At 32.3% G+C, this 22921-nt stretch overlaps 4 protein-coding genes across 4 annotated transcripts; 1 reads left to right on the plus strand and 3 right to left on the minus strand.

Annotated features, from left to right (window-relative positions):
• Positions 1 to 714: 714 nt before the first annotated feature.
• Positions 715 to 5295, minus strand: LOC130980235 (DEAD-box ATP-dependent RNA helicase 7-like). The gene is made up of 14 exons (XM_057903903.1): positions 4654 to 5295; positions 4107 to 4241; positions 3874 to 4014; positions 3633 to 3744; positions 3407 to 3477; positions 3171 to 3325; positions 2973 to 3084; positions 2680 to 2781; positions 2526 to 2586; positions 2270 to 2438; positions 2103 to 2199; positions 1883 to 1977; positions 1536 to 1669; positions 715 to 1264 (listed from the first exon to the last, which is right to left on the minus strand). The coding sequence occupies exons 1-14, from the start codon at positions 5158 to 5160 to the stop codon at positions 1038 to 1040; spliced, it is 2118 nt and encodes a 705-aa protein (XP_057759886.1). The 5' UTR covers positions 5161 to 5295; the 3' UTR covers positions 715 to 1037.
• Positions 5296 to 7267: 1972 nt separating this feature from the next.
• LOC130981971 (embryo-specific protein ATS3B-like) lies at positions 7268 to 9968 on the minus strand. The gene is made up of 3 exons (XM_057905753.1): positions 9729 to 9968; positions 9466 to 9579; positions 7268 to 7924 (listed from the first exon to the last, which is right to left on the minus strand). Exons 1-3 carry the CDS (start codon positions 9867 to 9869, stop codon positions 7550 to 7552), a joined length of 630 nt encoding a protein of 209 aa, XP_057761736.1. The 5' UTR covers positions 9870 to 9968; the 3' UTR covers positions 7268 to 7549.
• Positions 9969 to 12930: 2962 nt separating this feature from the next.
• On the minus strand, positions 12931 to 15302 carry LOC130981970 (embryo-specific protein ATS3B-like). Its single transcript, XM_057905752.1, has 3 exons — positions 15083 to 15302; positions 14803 to 14916; positions 12931 to 13715 (listed from the first exon to the last, which is right to left on the minus strand). Exons 1-3 carry the CDS (start codon positions 15218 to 15220, stop codon positions 13119 to 13121), a joined length of 849 nt encoding a protein of 282 aa, XP_057761735.1. The 5' UTR covers positions 15221 to 15302; the 3' UTR covers positions 12931 to 13118.
• Positions 15303 to 17264: 1962 nt separating this feature from the next.
• LOC130979310 (probable ribosomal protein S11, mitochondrial) lies at positions 17265 to 18843 on the plus strand. The gene is made up of 2 exons (XM_057902720.1): positions 17265 to 17414; positions 17800 to 18843. Exons 1-2 carry the CDS (start codon positions 17300 to 17302, stop codon positions 18618 to 18620), a joined length of 936 nt encoding a protein of 311 aa, XP_057758703.1. The 5' UTR covers positions 17265 to 17299; the 3' UTR covers positions 18621 to 18843.
• The last annotated feature ends 4078 nt before the right edge of the window (positions 18844 to 22921 follow it).

Consider the following 22921-nt stretch of genomic DNA (forward strand, 5'->3'; position numbering starts at 1 on the left):
CAAAGCTTCCTATGTCATTTCTATTTTATGTATCTTAACTGTATTATGTCCAATAATAATACTAGTATATCTATTTGTGTATCATAGATTTTCAACGATGCTGTGGAGAGTGATTCGAATTTGTTGAGGTTCGCAATGAGATTGCAAACCTGTGAGCAACACTGCTAAGACTATTAGTGGGAAATTTCCTAAGATAAAATGCAGTGTGTTGGACCTTCCACATGTTTGTTATTTCTCTAGTCTGTAATGCATGATTGGGATGATGATCGCTGCAAACAAATCCGAAAAATGCTAAAGCTATTTCGAGGAAAAGCAATGATGGAGGACAAGTGATATAGTGATAAATGAAGAGGAAGATGGGCATGAAACGACAAAGTTAAAGCTCTTGCAAGACAAGAGTGTGATGATTTTTCTGCATTGAAAGCAGAGGGATGAGAAAGAATGGAAGAAGCTTTTCTTGGATGCAGACTTAAAAGACTACAAAATATTTCCCTTGTTTGGGTTTAGGTCTCTTATTTAAGCTTTACGAACCAGACATATGAGTTCAAATAAAATACAGACATATAAAAAAGGCGTAAAAGATTAAAATACTTCAGGAAGAAAATATAGACCGAAATAAATATTAAATATTTCTTTTTTTTTTTTTTTTGCCATATCATGGCCAATCCTTTTTTCAAAAAAAAAAAAAATAGCAACATATCATGGTTCAATGTCTTTCGTACACTACAAAAGTATTTCTTATACTTGCTATCAAAATTGAAATAAATGAAAAACAAAATAAGGAAAAATCAGCCTGGGGTTCACAAGGCCAACTAAATTGGGAAGGAGGCAAGGTTTAGGAATGTGTGAATTACAAATCAATAAGTTAAAAATAAAAAAAAAAAAAAAAAAGAAAAAAGATCATATGGATAAAGGGCTATGGGGGCAGAGTGAATCCATAAACTTGAATCCTGTTTGGTCTTTCCCCAAAAACTTTTTGTATTAGTTATGCCCATGTAAACACCCAGAGCAAAGGAAACACCCAGTCCCTAACTCCTTTACCATCTCTTTCCACCTTTGTTGAAATTACCTCTCCCATTCGAAAACCTATCGTTCTGGCCGAATCTACCATTCCTGCCACCACCTCTTCCAAACCTGTTCCCACCATTTCTATCATTAAACCCTCGACCGCCACCAAATCTGCCCCCTCTTGATTGCTCTCTTTCTTGCAAACGTGGTAATGTTTTCAACACCTCTAGGCTTACATTACCAGCTTTCTGCTGACCTGTAGAGCAAAAATAACTGAATTTAAAATATGAACAAAACATTATAGCTTCTTTTGTCAGACTTGGAACATAATAATTATAGCTATTTGGACTTTAAGGAATATTAGTATGTTATGACGAAATGTTACGACACTAGCAATTACTAGTTTACTACTATGATGACAGTGGAAGTTAAACGAAGCAATGTGTATGTGCGTGCATTATATGTGAGACAAAGAGCTTTGTTTTAAATTGCTCAAAATCTGAAATAAATCATTTAAAAAAAATTACCAGCAAGATAAATGTCTAAATCCTTGGCTGGTACATCAAACACTGCACCATTTCCATCTGCAGTGAGAGTCAAACCCTGCACAGCCTCAACCTGCTCCTCGGGCAAGAATCTCCTTAGGATTCCGAAAACAAAGCTGATACCAACCCACAACATCATATGTCAAATAGGAGGAAACAACCAATGCCAAAAACAAAATCCAGTTAATAATAATACTTGAAAGTGGTTGACAACTGAAGAATCAAGTCTATACCATCAATTGAAGTAACTAAACCACTAGAATACAAAATTTCTAGATTCTAATTTGAAGAAAGACGACAGTAATTAAACATTGTAGTAGAATACTCACGACGGCGTGAACATAGGTTTTCCAATCTCAAGAAGCAGTGTAACGTAATTCTCCATGGAAGTCAAAAGTGATCTTTTCTTTATCTCGGTAAAGCCCTAAAAAAAACACAATATTTACCTGAATTAGAGAATTATATGGAAGATGAAGGATCTGATAAATTTATAAAAACTATATTTCAAGGAAAATACATGTTAAACATATAGAAGATTAATTGACTGACCACAGCCTTGGCAAGTGCTTTTGCAAGTAGATCAGCAGCTGATAAACCAGAGTTGTTCAAAAGCTCCTCGGCCGCAGACTTGAACGCAGGAATCACACTGTGCACATGACATATGTTAGCATTAGAAGAAAATAAATGTTAACAGAAGTGAATAACAAAAACCATACCTATCAGACACTTGGGTAATCATTTCAGCAGCTTCTCCACCAACAGCTTTGGCAATATCATCAGGCTGGGGGGCAGATATGTGCTCAAATTTCACACCCGATTCCCTTTCTATTTTAGATACATTTGATCGCCTGGGATCATAAAGCATTACAGCAACTCCCGTATTTCCTGAAAAAACCAAAGCCTAGAATGTAACCCACAAGCTCAATAGCACAAACATAGCAATAAAAAAACCTAACAAAATTCTGAAAATACCTGCTCTTCCTGTGCGCCCAGATCGATGAATGTAGGCTTCTACATCACGTGGGGGCTCACACTAAATCCAAAACAATCGAGCATATCAGATCAGATCAACATCAATAAAAAGATGATGCATTATATATTTGGCATGTATAGACATCAAGGGTACCTGGATAATTAACTGAACATCATTAATATCTAAACCCCTCGCTGCCACATTTGTGGCAACCAAAGTCATGAATTTCCCAGACCTAAAACCAGCCAGTGTAACCTGCAATAATGGTTAGAGTTAAGAGGAGGAAAAATAGAAAAAGCAGAACCCAAGCATTGTTATTTGAAAAATATATGTACAACAGCAGGGGGTTATTACACAAGGAAATCAATTTCAAAACAACTTGCAACATGGTGAACATGTAAGATGAAAATCTCCAAAAAATCATCGAAATACATGTAGCAGCTCACCTCACGTTGTGATTGCTGTATATCACCATGTAGAGCTCTTGCTCCGGGCAACAAGCCGGCAAGCTCAGAAGCAGACTCCTTTTTCTCAGTAAATATAATTGTTCGGCCTCCACTGAAACAAAACCATGTCAAATAAATGCTTCAAAGTATTCATAAAATGATGTAGAAATAAGAAATGAATGACAAAAAAAAAACAACCTGCTATAACAGCGTATAATGTCTGGGATAAGCTGGGCCCTGGCAGAAACGTTACATGGAAGAACAATATGTCTAACATTGGTGCTAGCCTTCATTTTTGCATTTCCCACCAGATCTGCAGTTTTTTTATCTGGTTTCAGAAATTTTCCAGAAATCTGACAACAAAATAACATTTCATAAGGAAAAAAATATATCGTAAATAAATGAATTAGAACATAGGATGATCACAAACATACATGCTTAACCCAGTCTGGCAAAGTAGCACTGAAAAGAAGTGTCTGAACTTTGCTAACATCTTGTACCTTGCCTGTAAAAATCAAGGACCATTGTTATACTGAAAAAAGAAGGAAGCTGCAGAGTATAAAATCAAACACCGGCATGGAACATCAGTGGCCTCAAATAATTTATAAATTACAGATTTAAAAAAAAATTGGCCAAAGAGGCAAATACCAAACAAAATACCTAGAATTAATTCCACATCTTCAACAAAACCCATTCGGAGCATCTCATCAGCCTCATCAAGGACACGGAACTTTAGCTGGCTCAGGTCAATATTTTCCCTCTCTATATGATCCTATATAAAATCAACAATAGCCATTAAATAGACTGAAGCTTCTACTATCAACCATTGGCAATAGGTATGAATCATATTGCAAAATGAAAAACCATTATATGAAACCAACAAATATTATACAGGCAATACCTTCACACGACCTGGAGTGCCAACAACAATATCAACTCCTCTCCTAAGCTTACTCTCTTGAGTCTGGTATGGAGCCCCACCATATAAACAGCAAGAACTCAATCCCATTGCTCCACCATAAACTTCAAAATCAGCATACACCTAATTCACAACAGAAGAAACAAACATAAATATAACTGCAAATAAAAGCACTTAAGCCACTTCCACAGTCAGCTATTGTAAGTTAAGTATACCTGACTTGCCAATTCCCTGGTGGGTAAAAGAACAAGGACACTTGGAGCCCTCCCAAAACCGGTCTTTCTGAACGCTTTGGCAGGACCATTGATTAAAGACTCTAGTATGGGCAACACAAAAGCCAGAGTTTTACCCTGAAAATGCACGAGCAGGATGATTTAAAACACACAAAAAAATTGCGTAGCATCAGAACTATTTCACCTCTCATAGTAATCATTTACAAGGCCAAAATTGAAACCCCATTCACCAAAGAACTAAATATTTCAATTAACTCAGACATGGTATTTCTTAGGCCACACTAATTCCTAATATGTTAATTAATATATGTATCCTATCATACCAGAACTAACTTGAAGCTCAAACTCCAGAAACATGGCAAATCAACATATTCGGTAACAAACATAAACACGTGCAAATGCAATTAAGAAGAAGCATTACCAATCAGGACAAAAAATTGATTTTTTTCTCTTTGTTCTCTTAAAAACAAAAATAGAATATTAATAACAGATCATAGCGTGAGCTGAGAAATAAGGGCATATAATATACCTGACCGGTGCGAGCGCGACCAACCAAATCAGAGCCATCGAGGATGATATCGAAGGTCATGGCCTGAATCGGGAAGAGAGACTCAATTCCCTTCTCCTTGAGCTTTGCCCTAAGAGGCTCGGAGATTCTGAAGTTGGTAATGGCGTTAGGATCCTCCTCCTTTTTGAGAACCTCTTCTTCCTCCTCCTCTTCCTCATCCATGTCCAACTTGGCCTTCTTATTCTTCTCCTTCTTGCTCTTCTTCTTCTCCTTGGATTTCAAGCCTTCATCATTCTGAGGCTCAACGAGCTCAGAGCTAGTCTCACTCTTCTGATCGTCCTCATCCTCATCAGAGGAGAGCTTCTTCCTCTTCTTGGAGCTTTTCTTCTTGGTTTCAGAAACGGCGTCGTGTAGCTGCTGAGCCTGAGCGTCGTCGACGTTGTTTTCTTTCTTTTCCTTTTTGGATTTGTGTTTTTTGGTGTCCTTAGGGGAGGGAACGGCGCCGTTTGAGAGAGCAAGGGAAGGCATGGCGGAACGGTGGCGTTTTGAGGGTTAGGTTAGGTGTGTTATTTGTGGAGAGAGAGAGAGGGAGATATTTTCTCCTGCTTCGAAGGAAGGATGGAAGAGTGAGAGTGCAGTCAGAAGCAGGAGAAGAAAGAGGAAGAGGCTGCGTCGAGCTTCGCGGGGATTTAAGGGAAATTCAGGGTTTCATGGTGGACGCGTTCTCTGCCCTTCGATCCTCAAACCCTATTCTCAACGCATCACAGCCGTTAGATCTGCGACCTAATGACGGTTCGGTAGTTATTCTTCTCACGCTTTTCTATTTCTTTATGGACTTTTTTGGGCCTTGCCTTCCTTCATGACCCGGTTTCCTCACATTAACCCAACTTCAGTTTGGGCCATAAATGGGTCAATATCAGTCCAGATAAGGAAAAAAAAAACCAGTCTCCAGTAGATGGAAAAAACCAACACTTTTGATTCTGGTTGAAGATTTGAAGCTTATTGCATGTGGACAAAAAAAAAAAAAAAAAACTTATGGAATCCTTCTTAGGATAATTTCTAATATATTGGCTAGTATAATAACCAAATTGAGTTGGTGAAATGGTCCTCTTACAAATGTGGAGATTTAAATTTTACATTGCGTATGTAATCATTTATTGAGCAGATTATTCCTTATCTGTCACATTAAGAGATACTATGAAAAATTAAAAAAAAAAAAATATATTTGCTAGTATAATTTTTATTATATGAATTTTATTCACTTGGTCAATAATCAAATTCAAATATTTAAATAATTTTTTAATGGGTGAAATTAAAACATAATTTTTTCACTTTTCAAAATTTATAACAGTCATATTTGATAAATTAGAATAAAAATAACATTCAATAAGTATGAATTATAAACATTAATTTGGAGAAATTATTTTTTACATTTAAAATAATTTTAATAGACATAAATATAATTGAAAAATAAATATAAATATTTATTAATATATAAGCACAAGCGTAACGAACCACACTAACTTGGTTTCAACTTTCAAGAGTGAGGGCAATCAGTCACGTGAAATCATGTGAATGGCTTGAATTTTCTGCATGACGCTAATATTTTCCTAGAAAAGCTTAAAACGTGGGTTGGGATGTGTTGATAATCTTTATTCCAAAAATATCGACAAAAGTCCAGAAAATTGACTTTATTAGCAGATGGTTACAACCGTCTTTTGGTGAATCCACTAGTTTGAAGGAATCAAAGATTATTGTCAATTTTTACTGCACCGATTTCAGACACATTTCATTTTTTAAACCGTGATCGTAAGAAATAAGAATATGGCCATTATAAAGAAAGTAGAAAAAATCAAAATTTTACATAAAATTAAAAAAATAAATTAAGAACGTAAAATATAAAATTTTAACAAGATTTAAATTGTAAAATTATTAAATTTAGTATAAATCTTATAAAATTAATAATCTTTTTTAAAATTGTAATATCAAAAAAATTTAAAAATTAAACGGATTTATGAGCTATGCTTTTGAATCCGAAGGTACACAACCAATTAGAATTCTTTTTTTTTTTTTCCTTAGTCACGGAAAAAGAGCCAGAAATTTTTAATAACCAAGCAAGGCCGAGTTTATGGGCATTGATGATAATCGTAATCGCAATCTATAAAGTACTCCTTGAACGTGTCAACAAGTAAGACATACACACTTCATCTGCCTGCACTTTTTCTGAATCCATGAAATATCAAAAATCAACATCACCAGTCAATTTAGCATATTTTCAAACTTGAAAACTCCCCCTTAAAATAAATCATCCGTTAATGTAAGACGATCCTGTGGTTACTATAAGCGGATACCATCATCATAGGAGACAAGGAGACAATATTTTATTTTTAATTATTTTGTCCTAAAATCTAGATAAAGTGGCATATGATATGACTTAGCATAAATATTAAAAAATATCATATACTATAAATATAAAAAAAACAATCGAATACTCAATATTTTAAATTTATTAAACACAAAATTTTTCGTATAATTATTTTTATCTAAAATAATTAATTAAAAATAATAAAAAAATTAATATATTTAACTGAATTATTATATAAATAACAATATAAAAAATTTCAAGGGAAGAAAATTACACCCACAGAAACAATAATGAAATATATATAATATAACATCAAGTGTCTTTAAAAACAGAAAGTGACCCTACTTATTCAAACATTAAACTCAACATAATTAGTCCTTCAAAGAGCAAAAGATCTAACTAATAAGAATGCAAAGCCACGCACAATAATAATAACCGACTTTGCTCACCACAAAGGATCACAAATTTAGTTACCTAACTAATTAAGTTCTCCATGGCCACATGGAAATAATTAATAGCCATGGAATATCAACACATTATATGATAAAGTTGTTACATCCAAATTTGAGTAAGAACAAGTCCTAGAACAGCATAGATGAGGCAGTTGAGGGTGTATAGAGGGTGTGAAGAGGAAGGAGTAGGAGGAGAAGGAGGATGAGGTGGCGATGGCGGCGGTGGAACCTGGCAGAAATTGTAGCCGTACCATTTGTCATTGGGGATGGAGGTGTTGAAATTGAAAGTAACAGGGTCAGTGTTGTAGGTGTAGATTTTAACACTCTCAGGCTTCCATCCATTGGTTTTGGAACCAGATCTACGAAGGTATGCAAAGCATATCTCAGAAGTGCATTCACCATCTATCTGGAATGTGTCTGAGGAGCACTGCTCAAATGTCTTTGAAATTCTATCACCCAGTCTTTCTGCATATACCTGATAATAATAATCATAATTGTTTAAAGAGTAAGCTCAAACAATTATTAAACATGCTTGGTTTTTCAATTTAGATGTGTAGATTTACCTTAAATGATTTGGATATAAAGACAAGATCGACACAATATTCATAAGAAAGTGGATCAAACAAAAAATAGGTGACCAAAGATGAAAGAAGGTCTAAAAAATCATATATAAAATGGTAAAACAGTAAACATAATTCAATAATATTAATTTATGGACTATGTTATGTGTATACCAAAATTAGTCATTAAAGTTAACTACCAACCATTGTAAAATACATGTTGAAATACAAATATATATTGAAAATAAATTAAACTACACATATATTTATACACAAATATATTGATGATTGATTTTAAAGACTAATTTTGATGTACAAATAACATTTTTGTTGTTTTATATATGTAATTAATCCTATCTAACATGGTCACATAGATTGCTCTCTGAGCATTTTTCTTTATTCAGTGTTTGCTAGTTAAACTCTAGAGAGGATAGGTGTTTAATAAGAAGACATAAATAGGAGGATATAACATGAATTTGGACTTCGATAAATGGAAGAGTTATCAAACTCAAGTTCTAAAAGAGCAAAAGACTAGTGGATATGAAACATTACAATCGTTAAAAAAATTGACCTTTTTCACTAAACAGCTTAGCAATTAGCAATTAGCAATTAGCATACATGACATAGGGCCTATGAAAATGTCATTAAAATTAAAATATTTTTTTAAGAATATTTTTTTAAAAATTACTAAATAATAAAAAATATTATTTTAATTTTAATAAAACTTTTTAAAATAAAAAAAATCCTAAATAGTCCCTGACAATTATCTCGAAAGACAATGAATTCCTTGACAAAAACAATATCTAACCCGATTTTTGAACTTTATTTTTATGAGATTGATTAGTCTATGTGTCAAAAAAAAGTCAATGTTATTTTTTTAGCACAGAAGCTAATCAGTCTAAACAAAATCAGAGATTAAATTGAATTTTTTTTTTCAAAGATTTCGTCATCCTTTCGAAGTAATTATTCGGAGTCAGACAAAGTATTCCCTCTTTAAAATATTATAGCCACCTACTCCAACTTACTAGAATGCACCAAAGCGATGTAGTGTAGTGTATGCTTTTATTCATAACTGAAGAAGTTCCACTACTTTCAACCAAAAAGAGAGAATTATAGATAGTGCTTTCTATATATGGTTATCACTTATCAGAGACCTTTATAGAGCTCTGTTTAGTAGAAAATTTTCTAGCATGTTAACCCTTATTTAAACACACAAATAGAACTTGTAGCACTTCAAAATCTCAGGTCCATGATACTGTAAAAGTGATATAGAACTAATATAATTTCACAAGGGAAAAAAAAAAGTTCATTGATCAGCTTGTACCAAGTAGTAAGGAACAACAAAAAATCGGTTAATTACTTGGCTTATACTTAATATTATTAGATTTCAATAAAAATCCAATCTTGGCCCAATTAACATAAATCATAGGGAGAAAAAAGAAGAAGTAAAAAAAACCTGGTTGCCTTGTGCATCACCAAAAACAATACTGATTTCATCAGTTGTAATCTTAGGTGAAGAACAGCTTGTACTTATGGCCACCAAGTAAGAACAGTTCTCTGCACTCTTCATCTATTATTCAAACACAATAAATAAATAAATTAAAATAAAATAAATCTATATCCTGCACAATAAAAGAAAACAGCTTCAACAAACTAAAGAAAGAAAATTATTTAAAAAAAAAAGAAAAATATATATAATAAGAGCATGCAGTTAATTACTTGGATATAGCCAACACTGAAGGAATCATCAGCAGCATGAGGAAGCAGAGGAACATTTTTGGGCTCTGAGACTGAAAGGGCCAATCCAGAATAGGCAAAGAAAAACACAAGAAGAGGAAAAACAATCTCTTTGATATTCATCTTTCAGAAACTAAACCTTAGCTAAAGAAAAAGAAAGAGAGAAAAATATCAAGCTATGGTTTTGAATAAGCTTGGTACCAAAGCATGGTATATATAAAGCTTCACGGCACAAGACAAATAAAGGGATATAGCACTTGGTAACATTAAACATTGTCCAATGAACTAAGGGCAAATGTGACAATATACTTCTATAAAATTGTCACTCTCACTTATGCTCCTATGTTTATTTTTAACTGGACTTTACTTCCGTGTGTTTCACGAGTCTTATTATTTTTTAAAAATTAATTTATATGGAGGACTGTAAATAACATAAAAACGAAAAAACTATTAACAATATGATACTGTTGGGGGACATCGAAATTTATGACATATTTTGTACTACTATATCTTCATCAATTAACGGTAATGATGCGAAATCATAGAGTAAAATAAAATTGCACTAATATCTATATTCTTGTCTAAGTGGTTAGGTAGGACGACAGAGTCTTAAAAACTAGGGTTAGACCGAATAGAGATGAAGTTACTATATTGCCTCCTATCTTATCTATGATATTTAATTTATAGAGATGGTAGGTGTATATGCATGGAGATAGAAAGTGTTCCTCCTAATTAGAAGACTAGCTAGGTGTCTATATAGGTGAGTTTTTACCCTTTTTCTTTTTATATATAAATTGAACTGAAATTATAGTAAATCATTTTAAATAATTTAAAAATTAAATTATATTGCTTTTTCATATAATAAAATTAATTTTAAACTAATTTATAATGTAATGTACTAATTTAAATTAGTTAACCAAAATAAAATTAATTTTATTTTAAAATTTCAGTTTAAATAGTTATTTTATTTAAAAAATTAGTTTATTTAAAATAATTTAGATCAGTTTCAGTTTAGTTTGACTAAACTGAACATTCCTAAGTGTCTAGGTGATTTGGAAATCAAATAAACCGTTATAAAACTATCTAAAAATTATATATTTAAAAATGTAAAATTTATATTACACCATCTCTACCCTCCGAAATAAGCATCTGTTGTAAATAATTCACTAATATTGAAGTAAAAAAAAAATTTTTGATATATAATAAAATTGAGATTGAATAGATTTAATTTAACTTTTGTTATAATAACATGAACTAGCTAATTACATACATAAATATTTAATGTCATTTTTTATTATTAAACAATATAAATTAAATTAAACTTATTTAATCTCAATTTTAATAATATAAATTATAATAACATGAACTAATTGCATAAATATGTAACATAAGTTTGCATTATTGAGCCATAGATTTTATTTATTTATCTTCTATGTTATAAATTGAATTTATATCCGTTTTAGAAAAGAATGAAGACAAATGATATATAAAAAAAAGTCTAAAGAATAAATATTTTTATTAAAATTTGTTAAATATTTAATTAATAAATAAAGTGAATAATTTTATACTATTAAATATAATTTTAAATTATTAAAAATATTAATAATAATTAATTAATAATTACAAATTAAAAAATTTGTTAGTCTCCTCATACTCCTTTTAAATATATAGTAAACGAAAAGAGTATCAGAGAAGCATAAACTTAAACCATATATATACACGTGTAGCCAATGTTTTAGGACTTAGGAGAATGAAATTGCTTTACAAAATGACACATGAATGCTTTCATGATATTGCATGTGTGCCTTGCCCATTGACTGGAATGGGATGGCTACAATTTTTTAGATTCTCTAGAAGTTTTTGTATTATTATTATTATTTTATTAAAAAATACTTAGATAAAGACATATAAAATGTCTTTTTTTAAATATATTTTTTAATAATTAAAATTTAATATATATAATTGATTAAATTATATTATTTTTGTTAAAATTAGATCAATAAATTAATTTAATCGAAAAAAATAATAAATTAAATCTTGAACTAATCTAAATTAATATTTTTTATAAAAAATAACTTCAATATTCTTATTATAAAAAATAACTAAAATATTCTTATTATATATATTAATTTTGAGAATCTTAAATTCTAGTCTTTTATTTTTCTGTCATCATAGAATTAGAATTTAGAATTTTTAAAATTAATATATATTAATAGAAACATTTTAGTTATTTTTTATAATAAAAGTGTTGTAGTTATGTTTTATAAAAAAAATTAATTTAGATTAATTTAAAATTTAATTAATTATTTTTTGATTAAAATAATTTATCTGATTTAATTTTAATAAAAATAATATTATTTAATTAATTATATATGTTAAATTTTAATCATTAAAAATTATCTTAAAAAAACGTTTTAGACGTTTTTTTATTGAAGTGATTCCCTTATTTTATTGGTCATTGTGAGATGCACTAATATTATATATTAATCTATTTAATAATCACCATTATTATTAGCTCACGGTGTGTTTGGAAAGTTGTAATGTCCATCACCTGTTTGCCCTTGCTTTTTCATATAATGAATTTCATATTATTTAGACAAAAAATATTAGAAAACTATTAAAATTGATTATTTTTAATTATTAATATTTAAAAATATAAAATAAAATATATTATTAAATTATTAGATTATAAATTTAAATTAATGATTAAATAATAATAAAATATAATAAATTCTTTGACCCCATAGAATTTTTCTATTTAAAGTTGTTTTTTAAAAAACCTAAAATTAATTTCCCTTGTATTTATCTTTATTTAGTTTAAGCTAACCCCCCCCCCCCCCCCCTCCCTTCCCTCCTCTTTGGGTATCTCTGACTGTTCCTCTCATCAATGTTGTCACCCACCACCAACAGCACTGTACTAATAAGTTGATAAATATTTTATTTCTTTTAAAATAAGTGATACTAGATTTAATATTATGAAAATTGTGCACAAGTGTCCCCTTAAAATAACCGCCAAATAGAGATGTAGTGTATATCTTAGTGAGTTAGTGGTCAAATTTCTTGCATCTTGATAGAATGATGTGTTTAAAACTTTAAATAATGGTGTGTAAATCCAAATCAAAAGGTTCAGGAATTGATTTCAAGGGTTGGTTGCAACACATGCAAACCGCCGCACATGCATCTGTATGACCAACCACCGGTACCTCGTCATTCTTTTATTTTATTTCTCAAAGATTTCATATCCGGACAACACATAGATATAGATACAGTGTCCCTACATCCTAGATTATAAATTGAGTTCCGTTGCTACAAATTTAAGAGACATAAAGTCATAGAACATGTTCAAAGTGCATCAAATTAAATTCAAACTAGCTACATCCAAATTATACTAAGAACAAGTCCTACAACCAAGTATATAATCCAATTTTGATTGCACAAATGGTTTGAAGAAGACGGTGCAGGAGGAGGAGGAGGAGGAGGAGGAGGCAGTGATGGTGGTGGAGGGGGAGGAGATGGGGGAGGAGGTGATGGTGATGGTGATGGTGGTGGTGGAGGAGGATGAGAAGGAGGTGGAGGTGATGGTGATGGTGGCGGGGGAGAATGATAATGTGGAGGTGGAGGAGGAGGTTCATCATGATGAGGAGGATGTGGTGGCGGCGACGGTGGTGGTGGAGGAGAATCTTCATGAGGAGGAACAGGAGGTGGCGGAGGCGGCGTTTGGCAGAAATTATAACCATACCAAGTGTCATTGGGAATGAAAGTGTTGAAATTGAAAGTAACATGATGTTCTAAGTGTTGGGAATAGATTTGGACAGTTTGAGGCATCCAACCCTTAAAATTGGAACCACATCTTCTTAGGTATGCAAAACATATGTTTTGTGTGCATGGACCCTCTCTATGGAATGTGTCTGAGGCACATTGTCCAAATGTCTCTGATATTGGATAACCATCCAATCTTGGTGCAAATACCTGATCCAAAGAAACATACAAAATGGAATACTTTGAAATCATTCAAGCTTTGTTAACTAATTAAATGTATACATACATGTACAAATTTTCATGTTTTGAGGTTTTTTATTGTTTACATATACCACTTTGAATATGCTCATTACACCTAATCACTCATGAAGCTTAATAAACTCATTAATCAATGTTCATACCAGTACTAGAAATGGCTTCAAAAACCAACAAGCATTTAATATTTAGTGTTGAATTATATTATTTGTACATTCCACTAGGAGGTAGTTTATTGATATCAAACTCAATCTAAAGATGGAAAACAAAAATTCAAAGTTAAAGTGGAGTTAAATACCAAAATTCAAAGGCCAAAGAATGAGTGTGAATGAAGTTGATAAAGAGTTTAATATTAGAAATTTAAAAAAGTAAAATAAAATCTCTTTTCTTGCTTTTGGTATACCCTACCAAAACAGAGGAAATAGACCACTTTTCTGCCAAAAGTGAGCAATAGTGCTCTAAGTTAGATCATCATCTAGTTTCAGAAGCAAGTTTCCAACAGTTCTATTAGCTATTAGCATTGTAGCAAGCTTCTAGCCAAAGTTTCTATTTATTAAATAATTTAATTTTGATACACTCCAATATAAAATAGTTTTACATGTATATTTAACTATATAGCGCTACATCAAAAAAAATAATTACCTTTTAAGATTGATCGCATAAACGATCATAAAAAGAAACATATTTTTAGACATTTTCATGATAAATTTGAATACCATATTTGAATTCAAAAGTTTAACTAACATATAAATGATGATATTTTTAATACGAGTAAAAGCATATTTTCCTTTAGTAATTGAGCTTGGGTTCTTCGGAAACATTGCTATAACCACATGACATTTTTCTTTTCCAAAATAAAATAAATTAGTAAAATTAGCATGTAATGAGCAACATATATAACACTGAATACCCATGATTCTGAGTTCAATTTCTGTTGTTCATACCTTATTATACCTCCTAAAGCAATATATAACTGAATATTTTAATAAGAATCCAATCTTTTAGCAGATTAAAATAAAATGAAGGGAAAAAAAGAAAAAACCTGGTTGCCATGAGCATCTCCAAAGACAATACTAATCTGATCTGTAGTAAACTTTGGTGAAGAACAACTTGTATTTATTGTTACCAAGTAAGAACAATTCTTTGCACTCCTCATCTATCCAAAAAAAAAACACACACACACACACATACACAAAAATAAACCACATATAATTAATACATAGGAAATAAGAAAAAAGTAATTTTTTGTTAATAAAACTGATATTTTCCTATTTTTTATCTTTTTATTTTAATTTTATTGGGTTCCATGAAAACCCAGTTACCTGAATATAGCCAACACTGAAAGAATCATCAGCAGCATGAGGAATAGTTTTGGACTCAGAGACTGAAAGTGCCAATCCAAAGGCAAAGAAGAGAAACAGAACAAGATGAGGAACAACAACAACTTCTTTCATATTCATCTTTTCTGATGAATAGGGTTGTTGTTGAGAGGAATTATAAAAGAAAATGGGATATGGTATGGGTTTGCATGCACAAAACTCAATGCATCTCCTTTAATAATGCAAATAGAAAAGCTGAAACATTGTCCAATGAACAAAGGGCAAATGTGACATTATAATTCTATAGCTTGTCAATTACTCACTCTTATTATTCATTATGATTTATGAATAAGTCTTGTGTTAGCCGTACATTTAGCATCTAAGCTAAAGTTTTTTACTTTTTACTTATTTGATACTACATACACTTTAACTTTACATGAAAATTAAAGCCTATAAATAGTAATTTCCCTTCTGCGTGTTGCACGAGCCATATCTGTTGTTAAATATCTTTTTTTTTTAAATAGTTTTGCAATAAATTAATGTTTTTTTATGTCATAAAAGAAATTCAAACTCTGGTTAACAAAAGTTATGAATTTATTTGCTTTTTGAAAGTTTTATTATTATTTGTTAATTAAATAGTAGAGCAATAAAAAATGAAGTAGGTTTCTAGATATGATAACCCAATAAGCATCCATAATCTTTACAGCATGAAAAATGTCTTTTTATTGTTGGACCTAGAAATAAACTACACCAACCGTGAAAATAACTAATATTATATATAAGGTCATTTTCTATTCATCAGATATTTGAAATATAATTACCCTTTAGCCATACTATATGTCTAACTCGTGATTTCATCATTTGAACCGAATTTCATATACATCGCTTGTTGAAAAGAAGGGACACACATAAATGGTAGAAGCCATACACGTAGCCATACTTTAAGACTTTATATGAAAGAAGCAGAAAAAATCTCATTCCATCATGTGTAGTGTATTATTATAGCCCCTTATTAATACCTATTAATGCTCATTGAAAACCATACTATCGACATTATCGACATTATATTACTATTTTAGCACTTTATTTTATTAAGAACAAAAATATTATTTATACACTAAAATTAATTATTAATATCAATTATTATATATTTTTATATAATATATATATAATTTAATTTATTTTAAATATATATTTTATATATTTCATACATATTCTATATTAATAATTAATTTTTATTACTGATTTTAGTGTATATTTAACGTGATTGCACCTAAAAAATAACAAAAGGACATGCCATCATTTGACAAGAAAAAAAACTACATCACAAGAGTTACTATATTTTTACTTAAGTTATTATTTTGGTTCATAAAATAAACTCATCACTATATATATAGTTGTAACATAAATTAAACTCATCACTCAAATATAAGATTATTTACTTGGTTGTCAAGTTGGACTGAGCCACTGAGGGTTCATTTCTTAAAAGAGGTAGAGGTAGTTGGCATTGGTAAAAGCCTCAAGACTCATGAATGGAGTAGAAGAATTTTTTGGGTGCTACAAAATGTCATTTTGTTTGAACTTTGAAGGGGAATCATTTACATAATTCGATGAAGAACACTAATTTCAAGAACATAAAAAGAGTTGACATGGGCTTGAATCATTAGACATTAAATATTGTTAAATATTTAAATGAAGTGTCTTAGCAGTAGTAATTTATTTCTGGGTGTACAAATAAGTATTTATCTAAAATAATTAGAAAATTTTAATTTTTTGTATTTTATACTTTACTTTTTTTTCTTGTAAAAAAAATTAAGTAGAGTATAAAAATAAAATTAATAAATATTTTTTATATTAATTAATAAGAATAATTTTTTCAATCATTAAAAATGTTTTAAATTAAAAATCAATTTTAATTATTTCTTAATCTATATACTACTATTTTTTATTTATTTATTTTTTGGACATGGTAAGAATCGGACAAATCCGGCCCACACCCGAAAGGTACTACTATTTAAATTGGACACTATACTTATTTTTATCTTTTTGGACACGATAGTTATTCAAAAAGCCCAAAATGAGATGGTTGGGCCTAAGAATCACAAAAAATGGGTATGGACCCGACCCGACCCAAAACACAGTGAGATGGAGCTGTGGTTGAGTGTGAGTTAGCTAGAAAGAAAAACTAAGAAAAAACTCTGAAAACCCTAATCTTTGATCATGTATCGTTATCTCTTTCCAATTTGCCATGTCCGTGGATCTTCTCTCTTCGCACCCAAACCTTCACGGTCTGTTATATCTGCCTTCTTCTCAGGACCGTTGCAAAACCACATCGGTAATTTCCTGGTTCTCTTTTTTGCTTTCAATTTTTAACCCATCCATGGATTATGGCATTTCGATCTTATTGGTTAGAAATTTTGCTTATTGATTAGTGGTTTAGGGTGAGTGTTCTGGTTGGTTGGTGAATTGTGTGTTTGGAAGTTTATAACCCGAGTTGTTTGATATGGATTTGTGGAAAACGTTATGGTTATTGTGTTTTTAGGTGAAGTTTCAATTGTTATTTGTTATTGTCGAATTGGAATGCTCAAATGGTTGCAAATTGAAAATGGATGTCTTGGATCAGTTTCACAGTTTCAAAATTTGCAAGTGAAGGTTTAGTTTTTAGGCTAGTCACTAGTCATGAGTGTAATGGGGTCTTATTCAAAATTTTAATGCTGCAGAGCATGTTAGAGGATTTTCAACTGGTGAATCAGATCCTAATCGTCCCTTTTCGATGCGGGATAGATTAAATGAAAACTCGAGAGGTGGGAATGAAACTTTACCGGAGGCCATCCGGGATAGGGTGATGTGGAACACGAGTGGAAGTGGTGCTGGGAATGAGAGGAGTTTCAACCGTCAACCGGATAATCTTCCTTTTTTCATGCGGAATGGAGAGAACTCAAACTCAAGAGGTGCCAGTTATGCTCAGAATAGGAGGGGTTTTGGCCGGGATTCGGGTACTCGTCCTTTTTTTATGCGGGATAGGGAGAATCTAAATGTAAGCAATGAGAATGATGGTGGGACTGAGACTGAGAAGAGTTCCAGGCCTATGGATTTCGTGAGAGGGGTTATAGATGAAGATGGCCAGGATCATCTTCAGGCTTACAGTAATCAATTTGAGAAAGACGCCGATTTTGTTCATATAAAGATGCTGCGGAACAACACGTTTGTTACCGTAACAGATTCTAAAGGGAACATAAAGCTTAGCGGCTCCGTTGGTTCCGTGAAAGAGATGAAATCAGGGCAGAAGCTTGCTAGGTATGCTGCTGAGGCAACTTCAGAGGTTGTCGGGCGAAGGGCAAGGGGTTTGGGGTTGAAAGCTGTTGTTATGAAAGTGAACGGATTTACTCATTTCAGGAGAAAAAGGCAAGCAATAATGAGCTGGTTGGAGGGTTTTTTGGATTCTCGAGCGGACAAAAGTAGAAATCCGGTTGTTCACATTGAAGATACCACTAGAAAGCCTCATAATGGTTGTCGACTCCTAAAGAAAAGACGAATTTAGATTCGGTTAGTTTGATGGCTCAATAAAGAGTTTTTGTAGCAGTATGGGAGATGCTTTGTTGTTGTTCTCTTTATGTTGTTGATGGGCTATATCATTCTCAATTGAAGGTTATGGATCTGTTACTTGTTGATCTGTCTTTCTAGTTACTACCATTCCTTAGTTTTTACATGTGTGATTACATGACACCATATTTTGCATAATTCAGATTGATGAAAAGTTAACATGACTCTTTTTGGTAGCAAGACTTTCTTTGATGATACTGTTGAAGCCATGTTATTTCTAACATTGAAATGCCAAGTTTGATTCATGAAAGTTCCACCAAAGTTTTTACTTTTGAATCTTGGGGTGCAAGCAATAATTATGAATGGTTAGGTGACTACTCAACTAGATGTTGGTGTTTTTCAAAGAAAATTTGAAGCTTAACAATGATTATCTATTTATCAAGCCTTGCAGTTAGAAGGAAAGGACTTTAATGTTGATGGGTATGCAAAAAAGCATGATCATATCAAGTTATATATATTTATCATTGTCTGTCAAGTAATATATTCAATGCAGTATGTAGTTATCAACAAAAACGATGTGACAAATCTTATACGGGGTGGAAGTATTTCTAGTTTTGAACATCTTAGTCCTCGCTCGAAAGAAAGCAACAACGTGAAAAGTTTGACAATCATGATAACCTCAAAGGAAACTGAAAGAGATGCCTTGTCAAAACTTTGGACTATATTCATCATCGTAGGATTATTAGTGTCTTAAATGAAACTTGGTAATATATATTTTAGGAAGTTTAATTTTGATGCACTTACAATGTAAAATGTTTAGCATAGTTGTGCAATCATATCTGTTCTGCGTAAATGTAAAAGGTAGTTATTTTTATTGATGTAGCATTATAGAATTAGATGCATGTGTAAAAATATATCAAAATTAAATTTTATTTTATATTCCCTTTACTTTTATTTAATCGCTATTGTACTAGTTTCTTCTAATTTATTGATGCACAAAACATGCAAATTTCGTAAGATTAGAAACAATGAAATAAATGAAAAATTAAATATAGTTGACTTGATAATGGGAAGCACAGTTTACACTAGTTAATTTTAGTGTGTGATGCTAAGTTCTGTGACATTAAGTTGTAACATGATTTTCTTAGAATATTACAAAGATAAAGGGTGTCAAATATTAGTAGATCTATACCTTCCTTTCTTTTGAAAGCAAAAGGATATCAAAATTGAAAATTAGTCCAAAAGTGAGGGAAAAAACGGAAGAGAAAAGAGACGCAACCACCACAATGACAATAGAGTAGAATATGAATATATATGCAAACAAAAAGCATACTTTTCCAACTTCCTACTAAACCCTACGTTAGTTGGCAATTGAGAAAGGAAAACTACCAAACTAAATTAATGAAGGGAGAAAATAATACCTTACCTATTAAAAACACAAAAAGAAGTATATAATTCCAATTTCCAAACAGCTAAGGAAAGGGTTATTATTAACAAATATCCTTCTTTTCGGGATAAATAAAGACCCGAGTTCAAAATTTTGAAACATATTTTTGTGGAAAAAAAATAAAAATAAAAACATATAGCATTCATATATAATTATACGTTGAACAAGTCCGTGAACTACTTTGTTGAATTAAATATTTCGTAATGGTCATACATACTACATTAAGAAAAGTGACGTTTTGGACATGGCATCATTTTGATCTTTGGAGAGTCATGAATAAATTTTGAGATTTTGCTTCTTTCATTAATAGAAAAATTATATCTATTAATACCCCTAATAAAAATTAGAGTAAAAGACATTTTTATCTCTGACCTTTTTTTTTGCAGACATTTTCGTCTTCAAAGAATGGAAAATGCATTAAAGCCCCTGACTCCTCAAAAACGTGGACATATATGTCCTTCCGTTGAATTCAGTCGTTTGCACTGGACGGAAAAGAATGAACTGGCAGAGGTGGCGCTGAGGTGGCCGTAACGGAGGCCAGGTGGCCTGGAGCATTTCGTAACAGGACATATAAGTCCCTGGAAACGAAAACGACACCGTTTTTGTAACCTCCCCCAATCCTGTATCGAATTTCTCTGCCTTTTGTTCTTCCTTCGTCCTTATTTCCTTCCATTCTTCTTCCTTGGCCCTTGCCTCCATCACCGCCGCACAGCGGCGCCTCCGTCAGCCACCATCAATGCCAGCGACTTCCTCCTTCCTCTCTTTTGAGTAGCTGTTGGCCCTGTGAGCGATCCTCAATCTCATACCCATTAATGGATGCTTCCTAATCATGACAACCTTTCCGGATAATGGATCTTCGATGCTACAAACATCAAAATAATCAGGGTAATCGGTTAATGAGACATTTGTGGATATCCATTTCTTCTTTGTATAGGTATAAAGCATGAGGTGTGAGCTTAACATGTGGAGGGAAGCCACGATCTTGTTGGAATTGCATGAAAATACAATGATACTTGTATATAAATTTGGTGGTTGTCATGAAAAGGTTGAGGGGTTCTTTCAACAGAAAAGCATTGTACAAGGAGAGGGATTTGAAAGTAGATGAAACTATTTCATTCTTGAAGGAAAGAGCCTGTTTAAAATTTTTGTCTTTAAGGATTGCATTCAACTATGCTGACCAAAGGACAAAACGTCCAGCACAAACTTTTGTGCCATTCAACTATGTTCTATTTTAATAGAATGCTATAGCATTGCCTAATCCACTGGAATAAGGCTTAATTGTTTTTGTCAACTGTGTTCAATTAAACCCTAATCTATTCAAATTGTGTAAACATAACCTACAGAAGAATTCTCAAATTATAGAAAAATTGCAACAGGTGAAGGGAGTGGACCAAGTCAAGCCGTAAGGGTCATATGTGTAGTTGAAATATTTAGTATGACAATTAGCAACATCACAACATCCCCTTCCCAATGCAGCAAACAAAACTTCTCTGAAATTCGGCAGCAACAAACAATGAATTCAACAGTCAATTATAGGTAGAGAGTGTAGATCAAATAATCAAGTCTCACTGAATCAAAATTGGAGTTCAATATGCATTAAGAACTCAACATCACTAAGCAAGAACAAAAACAAGTAACATGAGCCATAATCAAGCATAGTGAAAACCAAGTAGCACAATCAACATAAGTACATCACAATGTCTTGAAATACAACACAGAGAACAAAAGCACCAGATTCAAGCAGCAATTCTCATCGAGTTCAACAATTATATCAAAAGTAAGCTACATGAAACCTAACAAAAGTGCATCATTGAATCAAAGGAATTAGCTCATTTTAAAACAGAGATGTGGCATCAGACAACAAAATGAGCACATAAGAGTTCATTGTTAACCAAAACAGGCAATGAAAATTTACACAGCAGCAGTGTAAAACATCAGTCTCAGCAATTTCCATTAACCAACCCTAATCCTAACAACTCAAGAACAATTGAACAAATTAAATACAATGAACTATAAATAGTGATTGCACAGAGAGCAGCATTAAGCAAGCAAGACCTAATCCACTATCCACGCTAGATTCTCTAATCTAACCAAATTGAAATTAGCTAAACAAAACTAACTAAACAATATTAATTAACTAATTGCAATAACAGAGTGAATTAAACAGAGAGAAAGAAGACCTGGGAAGCACAGGGGTGGTAACGAGAGAGAGAGAGAGGGGAAATGATGGTTGGGCCCTAGTAGCGACGGTGGTGCGCCAGTAGAGAGGCGGCGGCAGTGGGTCGCCGAGAAGGTTGTCGCGGACGAACGGTGGGTGGAAGGAGGGTGAGAAGAGAGAGAAACTAATGGGAATAAGGGAGTGAGAAAGGGAAGAAGACGCGAAAAGAGAGGAAGGAAGGGGTCGTTGGCGTTGATGGTGGCTGACGGAGGCGCCGCTGTGCGGCGGTGATGGAGGCAGGGGCAAGGAAGAAGAATGGAAGGGAAAAAGGACGAAGGAAGAAGAAAAGGCAGAGAAATTCGAAACAGGATTGGGGGAGGTTACAAAAATCGCGTCATATTGTCTCCAAAGACTTATATGTCCTGTTACGAAATGCTCCATGTCACCTGGCCTCCGTTACGGTCACCTCAGCGCCACCTCTGCCAGATCAGACTTTTCTGTCCCGTCCAAATGCCTGAATTCGACGAAAGAATTGAAATGTCTACGTTTTTTGGGTGGATGATTTGAATGTATTTTCCATTTCTTAAAAACGAAAATGTCCGCGAAAAAAAAAAACATCAAGACGAAAATGTCCTTTACTCTAAAAATTATGAAGCAACCAATTGATGAAAAGTTATTCCAAAAAAAAGTAATA

This window comes from Arachis stenosperma, chromosome 5 (genome assembly GCF_014773155.1).
Source record: "Arachis stenosperma cultivar V10309 chromosome 5, arast.V10309.gnm1.PFL2, whole genome shotgun sequence".
NCBI lineage: Eukaryota > Viridiplantae > Streptophyta > Magnoliopsida > Fabales > Fabaceae > Arachis > Arachis stenosperma.